At 35.4% G+C, this 19,238-nt stretch overlaps 1 protein-coding gene and 1 pseudogene across 1 annotated transcript; one reads left to right on the top strand and one right to left on the bottom strand.

The window, feature by feature from the left end:
* The first annotated feature begins 1,867 nt into the window (after positions 1 to 1,867).
* LOC129885513 (3-hydroxyisobutyryl-CoA hydrolase 1-like) lies at positions 1,868 to 12,232 on the top strand (annotated as a pseudogene).
* A 526-nt stretch (positions 12,233 to 12,758) lies between these two features.
* Positions 12,759 to 14,395, bottom strand: LOC129885511 (methyl jasmonate esterase 1-like). Its single transcript, XM_055959804.1, has 3 exons — positions 13,761 to 14,395; positions 13,529 to 13,660; positions 12,759 to 13,320 (listed from the first exon to the last, which is right to left on the bottom strand). The coding sequence occupies exons 1-3, from the start codon at positions 14,166 to 14,168 to the stop codon at positions 13,036 to 13,038; spliced, it is 825 nt and encodes a 274-aa protein (XP_055815779.1). The 5' UTR covers positions 14,169 to 14,395; the 3' UTR covers positions 12,759 to 13,035.
* Between the last annotated feature and the right edge of the window lie 4,843 nt (positions 14,396 to 19,238).

Genomic DNA, 19,238 nt, shown 5'->3' with positions numbered 1-19,238 from the left:
TATTCTACCACTTATCCCTTTTTTCTTAAATTCAACACTTGAATTGTCTTCTCATTCATTTTCCTCCAGCTGAAAACCATCATGGCTCAAACCTCTTCTAACAATGGCGGAACCGATCAGGTGCAATCTTATTGTGCTCTCATCACTCAACTTTTAGTCTTCCACTCGTTATTATTCATTACTCAAATTGCAACCTTTTCAGTAGGAAGTAAATAATATTTTGTTTAGATGATCTCTGTTTCTTCGTGGATATCTTCTATGCAACTTTTCTGCTTTTATATTAGGATTTTTTACCTTGTATCACCCACCAAATTGTTAAAATACTAGTCGATAAACATATATAGTTATTAGCAGGGGCGGAACCAGAATATTTGATAAGGGGGTTCAAGAAAATTAAAAAATAAGGGACTGGATGAAAAATGTAAACAAATGTGTCATTGCCGAGAATCGAACCCACGACCACAGGCTCAATCACAGGCGCCTTATCCACTAATCCACAATTTCCATTTGTTAAAGGGATGCAAAAATAATATTTGTACATGAATAAAAAAATTCGCAGTATATATATAGTGCAATTTTCCGACGAAGGGGGTTCGGTCGCCACCCCTCGCACCCCTGTAGTTCCGCCCCTGGTTATTAGTGTATATTAGCTGGTGAATGAAATTATTTTAGTCGAAACAACCAAATACATTACAAAAACCCTTTTAAACTGTTATTTTGGGTTGTCAGGTTTTGGTGGAAGAGATTGGAAGTGTTAGAATATTCATATTAAATAGGCCAAAGCAGTTGAATGCACTTTCTTTACAAATGGTACGACAAATATGATACTTTTCTGTTTTAAAATAAATAGTATTTTCACTTTTTAAAACCAAAAAACACTTGCAAATGTGAGAATATTAGAACACCAATTGTCAAAAAAAAAACAACAACATTCTAAGCGACTGTTAAAAGAAATAATTGGGAGAAACGAATTCTACCCGAAAAAGAATTATTTACTTAAAAGAAAAATTAATTATTCTCCTAATAACAAAAATATACATCTAATTTCTTACCATATATTTTGGGTTTGAAAGTTTCATACGGTAACGGTAATTAATTCATGCGGGTTAAAAATTAAATAACGGTAAAAGAAAACACATTAGGTATAATATAACCATAATATAGATTTAAAAATCCTTACCTTTTCCTTATAAAGATAATTAATAATTTAAGGAAAATAACAAATGACAATTTTATCAATTGTAAAGTCTTTTAATTAAGAAAAAATAATTCAATCAACATTTTAATGGATTTTCATGGTTTAGAAGTAACTAGTTAGTGTACATATTTTGCACATGTGTCTCAATAAAAAAAACAAGAAAAATGAAATTATCAAAAAATAGTAATTGATGTTAAAATAAATTTTATATCTATCTAAATGATAAAAATTTCATATAGGAAGGTTAAAAAGTTATTTTAAAAATGTAAACTCTTTCTTTAATTTTTTTAAATTCTTTTATTTATTTATTTATTTTGTTTACTATAAAATTTACATAGGGTAAAAATATTGATGTTAGAGTCTTGAATTTTATGGTTTTTAATATAGTTCAAACAAGAAAATATTTAAGAAGCAAAATTTTAATAAATTTTAAAGTATTAAATATCTTACTTATTATAAATAAATAAATATTTGATAATTATATCTTTAATTAATTTTAAAGTCCAAAATATTACAATAATAATAAATGACGTAATTTAAATTTTAAAAGTCACAACTTCAAAAAGGTAACTTATATAGTATTTTTTACTGCTTTCTTTGTTCCTACTTTTTTGCTTGATGCCCTTTTATAAAAGTCGGAATCTTTTCTCTAACATTGTGTTCCCCATTTTCCATCCAAAAACAAATTAAAATGAAAGGACTTTTCTTTTTTCCGAAATTAAAATGGAAGACTAAACAGTAAAAACTTTGGTAGTCGGGTAACTGAGCAAGTACCAAAGAGAGACCCTTTTGACCACTAGTAGAATCCGAATCCGAATCCGAAAATGAACCTGTATATGGGTTCGGGTAAGGATTCAAATATGTTGCTGTCTTCATCATCCGGGTCGTAATTCGGATCTAGGGTTCCGATCAATGGCATCACGACGGCGGCGATTTTTATGTAAGCAATCCTAATTCCTACCTAAAATTACTCCGCCTGGCTATTGCCTATTCCTATCAATGTCGTTACAACTGTCTAGCACGCACCTCAAATACCGTGTAAAATCTGTATACAAAAACTTGGACAAATAAAAAGAAATCACCTAATATTTTTTTGTAATGACTTAAGGAAATCACTAAAAGCTAAAAGCTGCTCTTTCATTTTCTTAGGGATCACAAAATTAAGATTTGAGTTGGTTTCTTACGTGATCATTATTTTCCAGTTTCTCATCAAAGCAGAGATACCGTGTGTGTTCGCTCTTCGGTATGAAGAAGATATTAAAAAAATATTTTCTAGGAAAATAAGTAGATTTTTTATTTATTTGAAGGTGTGTTCGAAGGTGGAGAGGACACCATCAATGTGAATGTGAAATGCCACTTCTGGAACTTGGTTTTTCTATTTCCAATAGGGAAGCAAGTTTTTCTCATTTTAAGGAATTTGTTTTCCAAGGAAAAATGTCCTAAAGTTTTGGCCAACTTAACATGGAAATATTGATGTTTTTCTCCGTACCAAACACACCCATAAAAGAAGTCGACTTTACTCAAAATTTCGTTACTAGAGATTGCAGTCTTTTTTGTCGTGAAATAAAGGTCCTCTGTCTTGAAAAAGAAAAAGGAAGTGCAGACAGATGGTCATACTCGTTTTTAGCTTGAGAATTTTGCCATTGCTACGGTAGAATTTTTTAAGATAGATACAATTTGTTCCCTGAAACGAACTGTATCTTCTTTAAAATGTCTTATTACTACTTCACAGATTAAAAAAATTGAAGTTTCTTAAATGATGTCATTTTAGTTTTCACCACCCGTTCAATCTAAAAATATCACGTCGTCGTTGATAATACATATAAAAACAAAGTTCCAAGGACTTATGCCTCACGTGTCAAAGCTTACACCTCTCTTTGAGGTATACTGAGTAAAAAACTTCCTTAAAAAATTCCAAAACTTGGCAAGTTTCATTCATCTGCTAAACTCTGTTAAAAAACTACAGATCTCACACTCCATGTGGGACTCACGTGACTGTAAAGCTCTTCCGACAAATATTTCTTCTCAAAACTAGTGCTTCTCGGTTAAGCTCAGGGTGTGTCTGGGTTTATGTTTTGTATAAAACATAACATAATTGAGGATGCTTGCAGGTATTGAGCTATGAGTGTATTTGATTTGCTTGTATAACAAAAGTTCCTAAGCTAGATTAACATAAATTTGTTGTTGTAACGGCCCAACTCGCTAGTGATATTGTCCTCTCTACGCTTAGACCCGCACGGTTTTTAAAACGCGTCGCTGGTATGAAAGACCTACTTACTTATATGCCCAACAATTATTTGGCATAGGTTAATCTTATTATATTTACTTGGTGAACATGTGAGCTTTTTAGTCATACAATCCCCGTTATATTTGAGTAAATTTCTTGTTTCCTAATGAAATTGATTTGATGTATGATGACATGTTACAAGTGATAACTATTCCCTCAAACTTATTTGTTTGTCCAGATATCTCGACTTATGGAACTTTTCTATGCCAATGAAGAAGATTCTAATGTGAAGATCATAATATTAAAGGTATTTTCAGTAGTAGGAGGATCTGTGATAATTAAATTTCCTGTCATAGCTTAACATGAGGGGAACTTGATGCTGGATTTTGCCTACAAAAATATTTAGAAATTAAAATACATGCAGGCCGAGTTGCATTGATTTTGAGTTGCTTTATTCAAATCTTATTTCTTTATTTTGTTTCTTTATTGAAGAACTTCAGTTTGTTCCCTGTCTCATCTTTTGACACTGGGAAGAAAGTTCTTCTCTTCATAGCGTTGGCTACATTTTCCCTGTAAGGATAAAGTTGGCCAATCAGCTACCTCTCTTTGGTATCTCACTGGTTCTGACAAATCTAGTGTTTGATCCCACCTATCTCTCTCCTCGGCATACATTAGGCTTATGTCTCTTGGCAATCAGACCAACCCCTATTATCAAAAAACTGTTCACCAAAATGTTATTGTTGAAATATAATCAAGAGAGTCTGTTAGAAAGTATTAAGCAGTTATTCTTGCCTGTAAGACTCTGTAACTTACTGGAGTGAAGTAAGATCCAAAATAAGTATAAAGAAGCTTATCTGGATACCTTCATCAAATAAGTAGTTCGTATGAAAGGGAAAGTATCGGCTTACTTTCCTTTATGTAGTTTTATGTTTTGTAGTTTTAGTCACAAGCTCTGGTTGTATGCTGCGAAGTTGTATTAATTCCCCTGAATGTAGTACAAATGTAAATGCAGAGATATTTCAATGGCAGTCAAGAAATGTTACTTCTTTTGTATCAATATTTTCCAGGGACACGGAAGGGCTTTTTGTGCTGGTGGTGATGTCTTGTTTTTGTATCGTGACATTCGCCAGGGTACGTATTTGCTAAGTTGGTAATATCTTGTCAAATACAATCTATTGATGGTGTTTAAATTAGATCCATAACCTGAAGTTTAACTCAAGTAATTTCTTTCAATCACATTAGCTCAGATGTTATCCAAGTCCATATCTTTGTACTAGTTTTTCTCTTAACTTGGCAAGTCCATCTTGTTTCCCACTTTCCTGAGATATTAGGTTTTTAGCAATCAACACATAGTACTAGTAAATGTGCACTCAAGGCTGTGACCTAGTGGTCAATAAAGTGAGAGGAGAATAATGAGGTCTTGGATTCAAGTCCAAGCAGAGGCAAAAAATAGTAGGTGATTTGTTTCCATTTGTCTAAGCCTTGGCACTCCCATCTGTCTAAACCTTGGTGGGCAGAGTTATCGAGTATGTACCTGTGTTGGTGGAAGATAGCAGGTACCTAATGAAATAGTCGAGGTGCACTTCAAGGTGCGTGCACTGGATATAGACTATATCGGTTGGAAACCCAAAACTACCTACATTTGTATTGTATAAAAATTCATGACCCGAACTACTGTTGATACATTGAAGGATGCGTACTACTGCATCTCAATGACAGCTATCATAACTGTAACAGAGGTAAGCCAAAATGATTTGGTATCTTATTCTATGAAATGGTATACATACATGTACATAGAATCCTATGGAAAGAATCAAGAAAGGAAATCCTATAAATCTGTTATAATCCATATAATTATGCTGTCTATATTACAAAGAGCATGACTACATTCATTCTTTAGCACTCCCCCTCAAGCTGGAGCACAAGTATTGATCATGTCCAGCTTGTTGCAAAGATAATCAACTCGAATTCCACTCAACACTTTTGTGAACAAATCAGTCAATTGCTCTCCTGTCTTCACATAACCAATAGAAATCAGATCCTTCCTGAATATTCTCATGAATAAAAGGGCAGTCACCTTCATTGTGTTTCGTTCTTTCATGATATATTGGATTTGAGGCGATTCAATGAGCAACTTGATTTTCACAATTCACACCAAAGTTTTTTTGGTGTATGATGCTTTAACCCAATTTCAGTTAAAACATGGTGTATCCACATAATATCACACGTAGACTGTGACATAGCTTTGACTAGGACCCTACATTGCTACTTCTTCCTCCATGCTACCAGGTTCCCTCCAACAAAGACACAATAGCCTGTAATAGATCTTCTATCAAACTTGGATCCAACCCAGTAAGCATATGCAAAACACTTAATACGAGTATGGTTGTGATTGTTATACAATATGCCAAGTCGAGGAACACCTTTCAAGTAACATAAAATCTGTTCCAAGGCTGCCCAATGTTTGACTGTTGGCATGGACATGAACTGACTAACAACACTTACCGCAAAAGCAAAATCTGGACGAGTCACAACAATGTAGTTTAACTTCCCAACCATCCTCTTATATCTCTCTGGATCATCAAAAGGATTTCCAGCATCTTTCATAAAATACACATTGAGAACCATTGGAGTACTACAAGGTTTAGCTGACAACTTTCTAGTTTCTTAAACTTTCTCTGAGACAGTAAAATTTCCTTCTTGCTTCTATTTACTTCAACTCCCAACAAGTATTTCAACTGGCCTAAGTCCTTCATATGAAACCTAGTATGCAGGAAAGAGTTAAGGGAGGAGATCATCGCATAATCACTTCCTGTGATGACAATGTCATTAACATATGCAACAAGGAGGACAGTGCCAAGTTGCAGAGATTGAATGAGGGAATGGTCGATGTAATCTGATTATATTACGCCATAAGGGACTTAATATTGTACAAGGAAAGGAACAACTTATTTAATAACATAGGAAACAAATTTCACGCCTGGAAAGGGGTTCCGCGTCGCACCCCCATCGCCCACAGGGCGGTCTGCTTCACACCCCTATTCGCACAGGTCTTCTGGTTTTTGGGTCCACTGAAGTTCGGTGACAATTGTGGCACGGACCTCAATGCGGGGATCCTAAAATGTGGTGCACGAGCCACTTCTTACGTCGAACTCTCCCATCTAAGTACCGGAGCACTTCCTGAATGATTTCCAATCATTCTAAAGGCCAAATGACTCAATTTTTAAGCTCAAAAGGACATGCAAGGCTACACAAACATGAACTAAACTTGGGAGGTGTTGCAGATTAATTCAGATATTTTGAATTAATTCCATGATAGGAAGTTCTGTGGTCCTTTTTGTGTCTGAATAATTAGGAATAAATGGATCCAATTTCTTTGAGAAAAGGTTTTAAACCCTAAAACTTGTAGCTATATATAGGGTCTTATTCCATTAAGGAGGATACATATTTCTACATGTGTTTGCGGTTGTGGTCACGGTCACACTTCAAGAGATAAGTATGGATTTTATCTTTGATTAAATCTGTGATAATATGTTGTCTATATTACATGCAAGTGATCTTGGCTATTTGTTTCCGCTGCTTATGCCTGTGTTCCAACAAAAGATTCACGACTAGATTAAAGGTTTTAATCCTAGTGTGAGAAATCAGAGGAACTTGCATCCGACACATCTACTCTATGCGGATGATTATCTTATTTTTTGCGAATCTGATTGAGAACAAATACTTTATCTCCATACTTTTTTCTTATTCTTTGAAGTTATGTCCGACCTCCACAGAAACTACACGAATAATGTTCCGAATACTGTGAATGAGTTATTACCCTTTTTTGCCACATTCTTTGTGGTTTGCTTCAAAATAGTCTCTTTATATCTTCTCTTTAGGGAGGAAGACAATATATGAATGTTCATGTGGAGTAGCTGTAGCAAAATAGATTGGAATCTTACAGTTCTGAATTGAAGGATTCATATCCAGCAGAACTTTTTGTACTCTGTCTCAGAACCTTTATAAATAAAATTTACCTTTTTCATAAAAAAAGCTCTAGCATAACTAGAGCAAAGTTAGAGGAAAACCTTACAAACTTAAATCTTCATGAGCTTTAGTTTGTACCTTGGATTTGCATTAAGGTTTTTTTTAAGTAAGTAATATGTACCTTATTCATATTTGGTGCTGGTTTCTATGTGTAGTTGGATACCAGAAACTTCATGTCCAATGTATTTTTATGTATGTTTCTTTGTAGGTATTTGCTATGCCTGAAACAGTTATGGGACTCTTTCCTGATGTAGGTGCCTCTTACTTTTTACCAAGACTTCCAGGATTCTTTGGTAATTTCACTAGCCACACTGTTCATATTTATAAAGAAAATTACTGCTATTGATGTAGTTCATGCAAGTGTCATTGTGGAGTTATCTGCTGTTTTTCATTGTTTGAAATTTAAGTCACTACATTGTTCCTCGAGCTCCACTAGTTGAGGCTATATATCTTAAGAGAAATGGTTATCTCAGCTACTTTGCATTTATTGCTGCTGCTTCGTCCACGATATCCTTAAAATCAAAAGCAGAAGATGGGTCCTTTGCTCCTGCAGAAGCTGTTCAAAAGCTTGCAGCACATGACCCATGGATTAAAGCAGCAGCAACTATGTGCTTTTTGGTGGATCTTCTCTTATATTCTGAGTTTTCTGGACATTTTTCTCTGTTTTTCACCATTTTCCATTCATTGATCATGTTTTCTCATTTAAAAGTAATTTTGCACTTATTACAGAAACTAGGATCAATCTTTTTCACATAGAAGTGTCTATAAAACTCTTTCCCTACAGATACTTTTGGACTGTTAGCTGGATGTGAACCTAGTTTTCACAGTTATGCTGAATTTTTAAGTTCTGGTTATTATAGAAATCAGCCTTAGTTTTCAAATTTTCATGGTGATTCCTGAATTTCTTTAGAACATTACAAATGTAAAATATCCTTTGAAGGCATGTATAGAATCTTCTCTACAAGGATATTTGGAAATTGGGTGTTTTAGTAAAATCGTTGACATGTTTTAATCAGTTATACCCAATTTTATTTAGAAATATGATCCTTCCTTTTCTTCCCTGAATTTATTATTCTGATTATGTTGCTATTGTTACGGAGGACCATTTCCTATGTTGTTAATGATCCCCAGAGAATTTGTATGTGCAAATATTATGTCGTGTTTTCCCTTAGCTAATTTCTTATACCCATTGGCAGGGGAATATGCTGGTCTTACTGGTTCTAGGTTGGATGGAGCTGAAATGCTTGCTTGTGGTCTTGCAACCCACTTTGTATCATCAGATGTATACTACCTCAATTTTCAGCATGTTCTTCCCATTTACAATTGCTTCTATAGGAAATCAATTAGGTTTCTGTTACTAATATGTGTAAACTGATCAGTATTTATCGTAGTCGCAACACTGATGTTGCCCCCTTTACATGTGATAACTAAATTCCCAATCCACTGTCTGTCTGAAGATGACAGGCTTATGGTGCCTAAGACGGTAATCTTATCTTCCGTTTGTCATATAGGTCTTATAAATCTTTTTAGTTACGTTCTCTTAAGATGTTTCATCTCATCTAATTGGGACCCTGATTCTTAATTTTGAGTGTGCACTTTAGCCAATGTCTTCTAGATAAGGTATGTGCCTAAACCTCCAGTTGACTATGCTGTTAGCTGCAAATTGTTCTACTTAGTTTGGTTGTGGCAGCAGCAAGTTCAGTAGTTTCATGCATGTAATAATTAATCTTCTGTGTTTGTTTTCTAAATGGTAATTTAATTAATTATTAGAGCTTTATAAATGTATCATGAAGAGTACAGTGTGCACATTGATTATTATTTTTACAGTAATTGGATGCCAACAAATATGAATTCAAAGTACTTGGAGAAAAATCTATGTGTTGGTTTTTTAAAAGACGGGGCAGCAAAAATGAATTCAAAATGTCTCTCAATGGATTGAAATGACTTTCAATGATTTTTCTAAGCATTGAAGGGCTTTAAATAATCAATGTGCACACATAATCTGCATAATTTGAAATTTAAAACAACCTAAAAAAAACTACTGCAGTAACTAAAATCTAATTCAACACTATGCCATTTTTAAATTACCTTTCCCTGCAGTTCCAAGCTAAACATGCTTGTTGGAATTTGGATTTTGTCAGCCATGCTTGAAATGGTTGTTAGATGGATTTGTGGAATCTTCATTTAGCCACTACTAAACTTCTGAGCTATAATTTACACTTGGGGGGTGTTAGAAGGCCTTTCCTGAGTTGTATTGGCACATCTAAAATTTGGTTCATTGATCTCTATTAACATCAAATTGCATAATATTTGTTCGTTCCTCCTATCTCTAATCTAATTTGAATCCTTTGTCTCTTCGTTCTGTTGACAGAAATTGCCATGTTTAGAACAAGCACTAGTTAAAGTCAATACGAGTGATCCAGATGCTATATCTGCTATCATAAGTCGCTTCTCCCACATACCAATGTTGAAAGAAGAAAGTCCTTATAACAAGTGAGTGTATTTAGTATCTCTATTATGATATTTGTTTTCTTACTGATTTTTGGAAGTTACCTTCTAAACACAGTCCCAGTGCCTTGAGGTGATTGTTTGAACTTATTAAAGAACGTAATTTTGATGGCATATCACAGAAATCATCGTCTATGCTCTTTATTTTTATTTTGCTATCGTGTTATTTTTTCTTCCTGTTGTTGTAAGACTATTTTCCCTCTACTTGATATCACCATTAGAAGCTTAAGATGATGGATAGCATTCCAAAATTTCCGTTGTCTCTAGGGAAAATATTGTTCAGTTAAAACAAACCTGTAGTCTTTGGATTTTCATGACCTCTTTCTCAACGGTGCACCAGTTTTACTTTCTGCAATTTTATGCATTAGGATGAAGATTATTAATCACTGTTTCTCTCGAAGGACAATTGAAGAAATCATATCTACTCTTGTAAGTTTGGGAGATGGATGGTCGTTTGATGTGTTCTCTTTTTTTCTGTGTTGAAATTACTTGGTAAAATTCTGATATATAAGTTGCTAAATACTGTGTAAGAGCTTTGCATGAATTTTTAATAGGAAAGTGAGGCTTTGGACAAGAAGGATGACTGGATCTCTTCAACCATTCAAACGCTGAAGAAAGCATCCCCTACAAGTCTTAAAATTTCCTTGAGGTCAGTAAGTCAATCGCTACCTTGTGAGACCATTACTTTGTTACCTGAACTTCTGTATCCTTCTTTCTTCATATCTCTGGTTGATAATTGAGGAAAGATATTTAGCTTGGTTGGATATTGGGGACATTAATCCATATAATTAACCCTGAAGGATAAGGTTTTAATGCAGTTCTTTTATGCCAGTCTTAAGCCAATATGGATAACAGGTTTCTTTAATGTTAAAATTCAACATAATCCTGGGAACTGTGGGTACTTATGTGCACTGCTGTTGAATTTTTGTGCATAATGTAAAGAGTTGGAAGATGAATACCCAAATCATATATCTTATTCATATAATCATATCCATACATATTTGCAGTCTTATGAGATGGTGCCATATTAACGACATTGGTGGACCACAATATATGTCCACTCTTTTCCTGGTTCAACCTTTTCATATTCACCTCTGTTGGCTTTGGCCTATCCCTGAGGAATTCAGTTGAATGAAAAACCTTTGAAATATGAACAAATATTTTCCTTTCTTAGACCAAGCTAACATCGCTAACTTGTGAAAAATGGTGACCACTGGGCGTCAATTTTTTTTTTTAAAATGCTGCATCAGAAAGACCATTTGGATTTTATGCTTGGATTAAGATTATTTATTTTGGATTTTTGAATATGATATTAGACTAGTATTGCTGTGACGCAAGTTCTTCAAATAAAAACTATGATGATGTCTAGCTAAACAACCACATCTTGAATCTCTTTCTACACGGTCCTAATGCCTTGATTTGGCCAACATTATCCTTAAAGAGTTCTCGAGTATCTGCAGATTTTTCATACTAAACTTTTTCTGTTCCAGATAAGAGAAGGGAGGCTGCAAGATGTTGGTAGATGCCTTGTCCGTGAGTATAGGATGATTTGTCATGTGTTGAAGGGGGAATTTAGCAAGGATATTCTTGAGGTAGAATATGCATCTTTCAGCCATTTTACTGCTTTACAAGACTGACACTTGATTTTTACTGCAGGGATGCAGATCCATACTCATCGACAAGGATAGAAACCCTAAGGTACAGTATATTCATTTGATTATGGATAATCCTGAACTTAGATTTCGAGAGCTTCTTTCATTCTTGTACTTGTCTTTTCGCATATTTTCAGTGGGAGCCCTCCAGACTGGACCTAATTAGAGGTGATGATGTTGATCGTTACTTCTCCAAGATAGATGCTGAAGATTTGGAAGACCTAAAGCTCCCTCCAAGATCAAACTTGCCTCCATATGCAATTGCCAAGCTTTAAAATTGACTTCTGAAGATTATGCAATACTCTACAACATGTGCCGTCTGTTCACTAGTTCATTATAAAGTGTCAATGATTATTAAAACAGTATTAATGTTATTGCAAAGTGGTACACCAAATAAATGCACATCATTCCTTTGTATGAAATGTCGAAAATCAAGTCAAAGGAAAGATAAATTACTACACGATACTTGCCAGATAGTTGTGTATACAGATACGGACATCATTCCATTGAATTGAGATGTCAAACCTCAAGCACAAGGGTAGACTGTGCAATACTAAATAATACTTGCCAAATAATTTCTGTATTCAGAGATAATGTATCCATCTTAATTTATTGCCACATGAGAACCTGTGTACTAGTATTGCTCTGAACTATCTGATTTACAAGCAAATGTGCTTACATCCTGTCTTCAAACACAAGCAGCATGACTTAATTGAGTTTTTATCCTTGATTTTGACTGATGGCAGTTGAACTAATTCTCTAGTCAATAAAAATAATAATCAGATGTATGAATTAACTGGAGTTTCATTCTCAGCCTGACACATCCCCCTTATTGTTTGCAATGCTCGAAGCAACCTCACGTTGGCTATTATTTATCGTTTTAGGTAAGTAGTGTTAAATTATATGATCTAAAAGTTTAAGTTATCGGTGAAATAATAAATTGAAATAAAATATTTGAACAACATTTGAATACATTATGTATTATACACATGGAGATCTAAACAATTAAAAGAGCCGTTATGCTAAATAGAACCTGTCCCAAGCGCTCTCATCTCTGAGCTCAGTTTGCCCTCTTTGGCTATTTTCAGGCCATGGCAGGATAGATCGGGCACCCTAACGAATATGTTCTTTTTTTTTTTTGGTATATTGAATACTGTTTTGGACGTTTCATCATTCATCATTTCAATAGAGGAAGAGATTTATCAGCCCACCTCAACTAAAATTCAGTAATTTCAGGAAATAGAGGTTGTTTATTGATGCTGATTCCAAACACTGAAATTACAACGAAAGAAAATAACAATCGAAAGAAAATGACTGAAAGAACTAATATGGCCATATAAAATGCATCAGCTATGTGAATTGACTGAAGTTGTGTTCCCAGCCTCAGCTTACACTTACTCTTCTTAATCAACAGCTCTTAATTAGCTATACTTGTTGGCAATCCTCAGAAGAGTAGAAAAAAGTTGTTGGGGCTTAGACATCATGGTCACGTGGTCAGAGCCCTGGATCTCTTTAACTTCATCTGGTGGATTCTTTTCAATCATCAACTGTTGAAAGTCCTTCTTCAGACCTTTATTTTCAGCAACCAGAATGAACACTCGTCTAACTGATCCATACCTTTCCCTTGAAAGAACTATCTCCTTAGCAACGTCTTCCACATGGTATAAATAGAATGGCCTAACTAGTGTAGTGGCCAACGCCAAATCCTAACACCAAGAAATGAAAACCCTAATTTATATCAATTCCAAATTTCAAGTTGATCTTGTGATTAATTGATACTTGAATAGATCTGTAATTTGGATAAATTAAACTATTAAGTTAAATCTTCCAGACAAAAAGAAGTCACATTATTAGGGCCATTCTGATAATGACCAAAATATATAACATAACTTATTGCTTATTAATTTCAATTACCTCAATTGGGCTCAAATGGTAAATATTAGTTGCCAAGTACTTCGGACCTAGGATGAGGGAGGTTGGAGGATTCGTAGGTCCATGATCGTATGTAACGCGATTATCCAGATGAGTTATTACTGCATTGAGTGTCTATAATGAAGTATATTTAGTTTCAAATATATATGTAAAAGTTTAAACAAACATAACAGATCATCTCACGGCTAAATTTGGGAATATGGAAAATGGGTACCTGAGTGTAGAGGGTGGATGCATTGATATTTGGACCAGGCATTACACCACTGAGAAATACAGCAACTGAAATCTTTTCTGGGAAGGTTTCCATGGCTTTAGAAATGACGATTCCATTTAGGCTATGGCCTACAAGAACTACTTTTTCATCAGCAGGAAGTGAAGTCATGAAATCCATTAGCGGACTCAAGTAATCAGAAAAAAATGGGATTTGGAGGGCCTGTTTCGGGTTGATTCCTGAAGCACCCAAATCAAGAGCTGTAACATTATGTCCAGAAGATCTCATCAATGCTACAATCTTGTACCAGGACCAGGCTCCATGACCTATCGTATGAATAAGCACAAAGTGCTTCTTAGCTTTAGGCTCTAACACAGTAGCATCTGCATGTTGCGACTTGCCTTTCTCCATATCTTTTTCCCTTTTTAATTAAAAAAGAGCACATGGTATGAAACCATACAAGGAATTGAACTCTATATATAATTTGAGGAGTTGTCGGCGTGCTAACTTACTTCAATGCAGAAGCAACCCACGTTGGCTATTATTTGAGGCATTTGAAATTTTTTAGAGAAGCTTGACTTTTGGATAACTTATTTCCATGCAAAGGCAACCCGCGTTGGCTATTATTTGTGGCATTGTCTATAAATTCACAAGGGGAGGAGGGGGAGGATTTTTCCTATTTTTCATTTTGTTTTAAGGCCCCATCGACGAAAGAACAAATCGGGGGTATGTCCCGGGTTCCATATTAATAATTATTTGTATATTTTTTAGTGAATTTCTTAACATGGATGGGCAGATAATAAAATTAGCTTATGAAATTATGATCTTATGTGTAGGGAGTGTACATATAAAGCAACTTTTCTCGGAAAAAAAATATTCATGGCATGTCAATTTGGGCTAAATATGTGTAGTTCACATTGATTGAAAACTTGTCAATTTGTTAGTCATCACACAATACTATTTATTGAAAGAAAGCAGAGAAGGCAAAAAAAAGGAGGAAGAAAAAGTAAGAAAAGAAAAAATCAAAAAGAGAAAAGGGAAAAGTAGAAAAGGCAAAAGGAAGAAACAGGAAACACTTTTGTTGAAAACGCGTACCGTCCAACTCTTTCTTTAAATTAACGCGTACGTTTTCATTTCCCTATAAATAAAGGGCCTCTTGCCCTCATTTAGATCATCCAAAAATCCTAGAAAGAGAGAGTAAAAATACAAAGAGAGTTATACACCAAGATAAATATTGTAGTTTTGAGTGTCATCTTTAGTTGTTGTTCTTTTTACAAGAGAGAAGTATTAATTGTTGTTTTCTCCTTGTATTTGAGAGTTGTGTACTCCATATTAAATAGTGAGATCCTTCTACCCCGTGGTTTTTTTCCCTCTATTAGTTAGAGGGGTTTCCACATAAAATTCTCGTGTTCAATTTATTTTCATGTTTATTGTCACATCAAACTTAAGTTATGGTGCTTCCTCCCCCAAACAGTGGTATCAGAGCCCTCGGTTATTCTGTCTGTTTTATGCAAAGGCACTATTCGTGAATAGTAAATTCAGTGAATAGTATTATTCATGTGAATAGTAAATTTTGGTGACGATACAGTTTGTCACGATTGTTCGCAAAAATATTCAGAAACGGTCTAGAAGGGTGTGAAGCAAATAACAATGTCGAGTACAACAAAGTTTGATGTTGAAAAAAATCAATGGGACTAATTTCTCATTGTGGAAAATAAAAATAAAAGCGATATTGAGAAAAGACAATTGCTTAGCTGCAATTGAAGGCAGCCCCGCAGACTTTGCTGATGACAGCAAGTGGAATGACATAGACAGCAACGCAGTTGCTGATATACACTTGACACTAGCTGATCAAGTGTTGTCTAGTGTGGAGGAAAAGTGGACGGCGAAGGAAATATAGGATACTCTTACGGGGTTGTATGAGGTCAAGTCTTTACATAATAAAATCTTCTTAAAAAGAAGATTGTATACTCTTCGAATGGCAGAGTCCATGTCAGTTACTGAACACATCAATACTTTGAATACTCTATTTTCGCAACTTACAATAATGGGTTGCAAAATAGAGGGGACTGAATGTGCGGAGCTTCTACTTCAAAGTCTTCCTAACTCGTATGATCAACTCATCATTAATTTGACGAAATTGCAGCTGCTGTCTTGGAAGAAGAAAATCAGCGTAAAAACAAGAAAGACAAACAAACAAGTTCTCACCAAACTGAAGCTTTGATGATGGTGAGAGGAAGACCAACGGAGCGTGGCCCCAGTGGGAGTCACAATCATGGTAGATCTCAATCAAAAAGTAAGAAGATTATCAAGTGCTACAATTGTGGCAAAAAAAGGCACTTCAAGAAAGATTGTCGATTAAAGAAGAAGAGTGAACACCCTGAGCCATCAAATGCTCAAGGGAATGTTGCATGTACCTCGGATGATGGAGATATTTTATGTAGTGAAGCAATATCAAATAATGAAGGTAGAAAACGTTTTACTGATGTCTGGATCATGGACGCAGGAGCAACATGGCACATGACTTCCCAAAGAGAATGGTTTCATCAATATAATCCTATCTTAGGAGGGTCTGTGTTCATGGGAGACGATCATGCTTTGGATGTTATTGGTATTGGGTCCATCAAAATAAAAATATATGATGGCACGATACGCACCATTCAAGAGGTACGACATGTAAAAGACTTGAGGAAGAATCTATTGTCTTTGGGATAATTAGATGATAATAGATGTTCATACAAGACTCATGGTAGAGTCATGAAAATATCCAAAAGAGCGCTTGTAGTGATGAAAGCAGAAAAACTTGCTGCAAATCTATATGTGCTTAAAGGTAAAACACACCAAGAATGAGAAGCACCAACCGCATCAACAAGTTCATTTGAAGAATCAACGATGATATAGCATCGTAAACTTAGCCATATGTCGAAATGAGGTATGAAAATTCTTGTTGAGCAAAAGCTTCTTCCAGGGCTCAAAAAGGTTTCACTACCCTTTTGTGAGCATTGTGTTACTAGTAAGCAAAATAGACTGAAGTTTAGCAGTTCCTCTGCTAAAAGCAAGGAATACTAGATCTGGTCCATTCTGATGTCTGGCAAGCACCGGTGGAGTCTCTAAGAGGAGCAAAATATTTCGTGTCATTCATCAACAATTACTCCACAGAAGTTGGGTGTATCCAATCAAAAGAAAGGCAGATGTTTTTCTAGTTTTCAAAGAATTCAAATCGCGGGTGGAACTTGAATCTAAGAAAAAGATCAAGTGTTTGAGGACAGATAATGGAGGAGAATACACTAGTGATGAATTTAATAACTTCTGTAAACAAGAAGGTATTAAACGGAAGTTCACGGTGGCATATACTCTACAACAAAAGGGAGTAGCAGAGCGGATGAACAGAACCTTGTTGGAACAGACAAGAGCTATGTTGGCAACTGCAGGGTTGAAAAAACCATTCTGGGCAGAAGCAGTCAAAACCGCCTGTTATGTGATCAATCGGTCACCATCAACCGCAATTGATCTAAAACGTCAATGGATATGTGGACAGGAAAACCAACTGATTAGTCTCACTTACATATATTCAGAGGTCCTGCTTATGTTATGTACAACACCCAAGAAAAATTGAAATTGGATCCAAAATCCAGGGAATGCATTTTCTTAGGGTATGCTGATAGAGTCAAGGGGTATCGCTTGTGGGATCCCACAACCCGCAAGGTGGTAATCAGTAGGGATATTGTATTTGTTGAAAATAAGATACAAGCAAAAGAAGGTAGTACTTCAAAAGAAAAATCAGAGACTACTACAGTTGAAGTTGAAGAAATAGAAGAAATTCCAGTTTTTTCTGAACCAGCACCAGAGCACGAAGAACAAGAGAAAACTGAGATCGAAACTCCACAAGTTCAAAGGTCAACTAGGGAGAGAAGAGAATCATCTTGGCACTCAGATTATTCTATGGAGAGCAATGTTGCATACTGTCTATTAACAGAAGATGGAGAGCCTTCAACTTTTCACGAGGCTATGAGAGGCCAAGAATTATATCTGTGGGTGGCAGCAATGCAAGAAGAAATTGAAGTTCTTCATAAAAATAAAACATGAGATCTTGTTCAATTACCACAAGGAAGAAAGGCCATTGGAAACAAATGGGTCTACAAGATCAAACGCAATGGTAATGATCAAGTGGAGAAGTATCATGCAAGATTGGTGGTGAAAGGATTCGCTCAGAAAGAAGGTATAGACTTTAATGAGATATTTTCTCCGGTATTTTGACTCACAACAATTCGAGTGGTCCTGGCGATGTGTGCTATATTTGACTTGTACTTGAAGCAGTTAGATGTCAAAACTGCATTTCTTCATGGAGAACTTGAATAAGAAATTTATATGCTCCAACCAGAAGGTTTTGAAGAATAGGGAAAAGAGAACTTGGTTTGCAGGTTGAACAAATCTCTATACGGTCTCAAACAGGCGCCGAGTTGCTGGTATAAGAGATTTGATTCCTTCATTATAAGCCTTGGATACAACAGACATAGTTCAGATTTTTATGTTTATTACAAGAGATTTGGTGATGAAGATTTTGTTATTTTGCTGTTGTATGTTGACGACATGTTGGTAGCAGGCCCCAACAATGATCGTCTTACAAATTTAAAGGCACAGTTGGCTAGGGAGTTTGAAATGAAGGACTTGGGACCAGCAAACAAGATTCTAGGGATGCAAATTCACCGAGACAGAAATAATAGGAAGATTTGGCTTTCTCAAAAGAACTACTTGAAGAAAATCTTGAGATACTTCAAGATGCAAGACTGTAAGTCAATTTCTACCCCACTTCCTATTAATTTCAAGTTATCCTCAAGTATGAGTCCTAGCAATGAAGCAGAGAAGATGAAGATGTCTCGAGTACCGTATGCATCAGCAGTGGAAAGTTTAATGTTCGCCATGGTATGTACAAGACCTGACATTGCACAAGCAGTGGGAGTGGTTAGTCGATACATGGCTAATCCTGGTAGAGAGCATTGAAATACTGTTAAGAGGATTCTGAGATACATAAAGGGTACCTCAGATGTTAGAATGTGTTATGGAGGATCAGACTTTATTGTTAAAGGTTATGATGATTCAGATTATACAGGTGATTTTGATAAAAGCAAGTCCAGCACAAGTTATATGTTTACTCTTGCTGGAGGAGCTGTAAGTTGGGTTTTAAAACTATAATCTATCGTGGCAACATCTATGAAGAAAGTAGAATATGTAGCAGCTACACAAGCTAGCAAATAGGTAATATGGATGCAGATGTTACTGGAGGAGCTCGGGCACAAACAAGAGAAGACTGCTCTATTTTGTGACAGTCAGAGCGCTTTGCATCTTGCAAAGAATCCGGTATTTCATTCAAGGACAAAACACATACGAGTTCAGTATCACTATGTTCGTGAGAAAGTGGAAGAAGGCAGTGTGGATATTCAGAAAATTCACACTAATGACAACCTGGCAAATATGTTTACA

The sequence above is a fragment of the Solanum dulcamara genome, chromosome 4 (genome assembly GCF_947179165.1).
Source record: "Solanum dulcamara chromosome 4, daSolDulc1.2, whole genome shotgun sequence".
Classification (NCBI taxonomy): Eukaryota; Viridiplantae; Streptophyta; class Magnoliopsida; order Solanales; family Solanaceae; genus Solanum; species Solanum dulcamara.
This window is presented reverse-complemented; position numbering and strand designations above follow the sequence as displayed.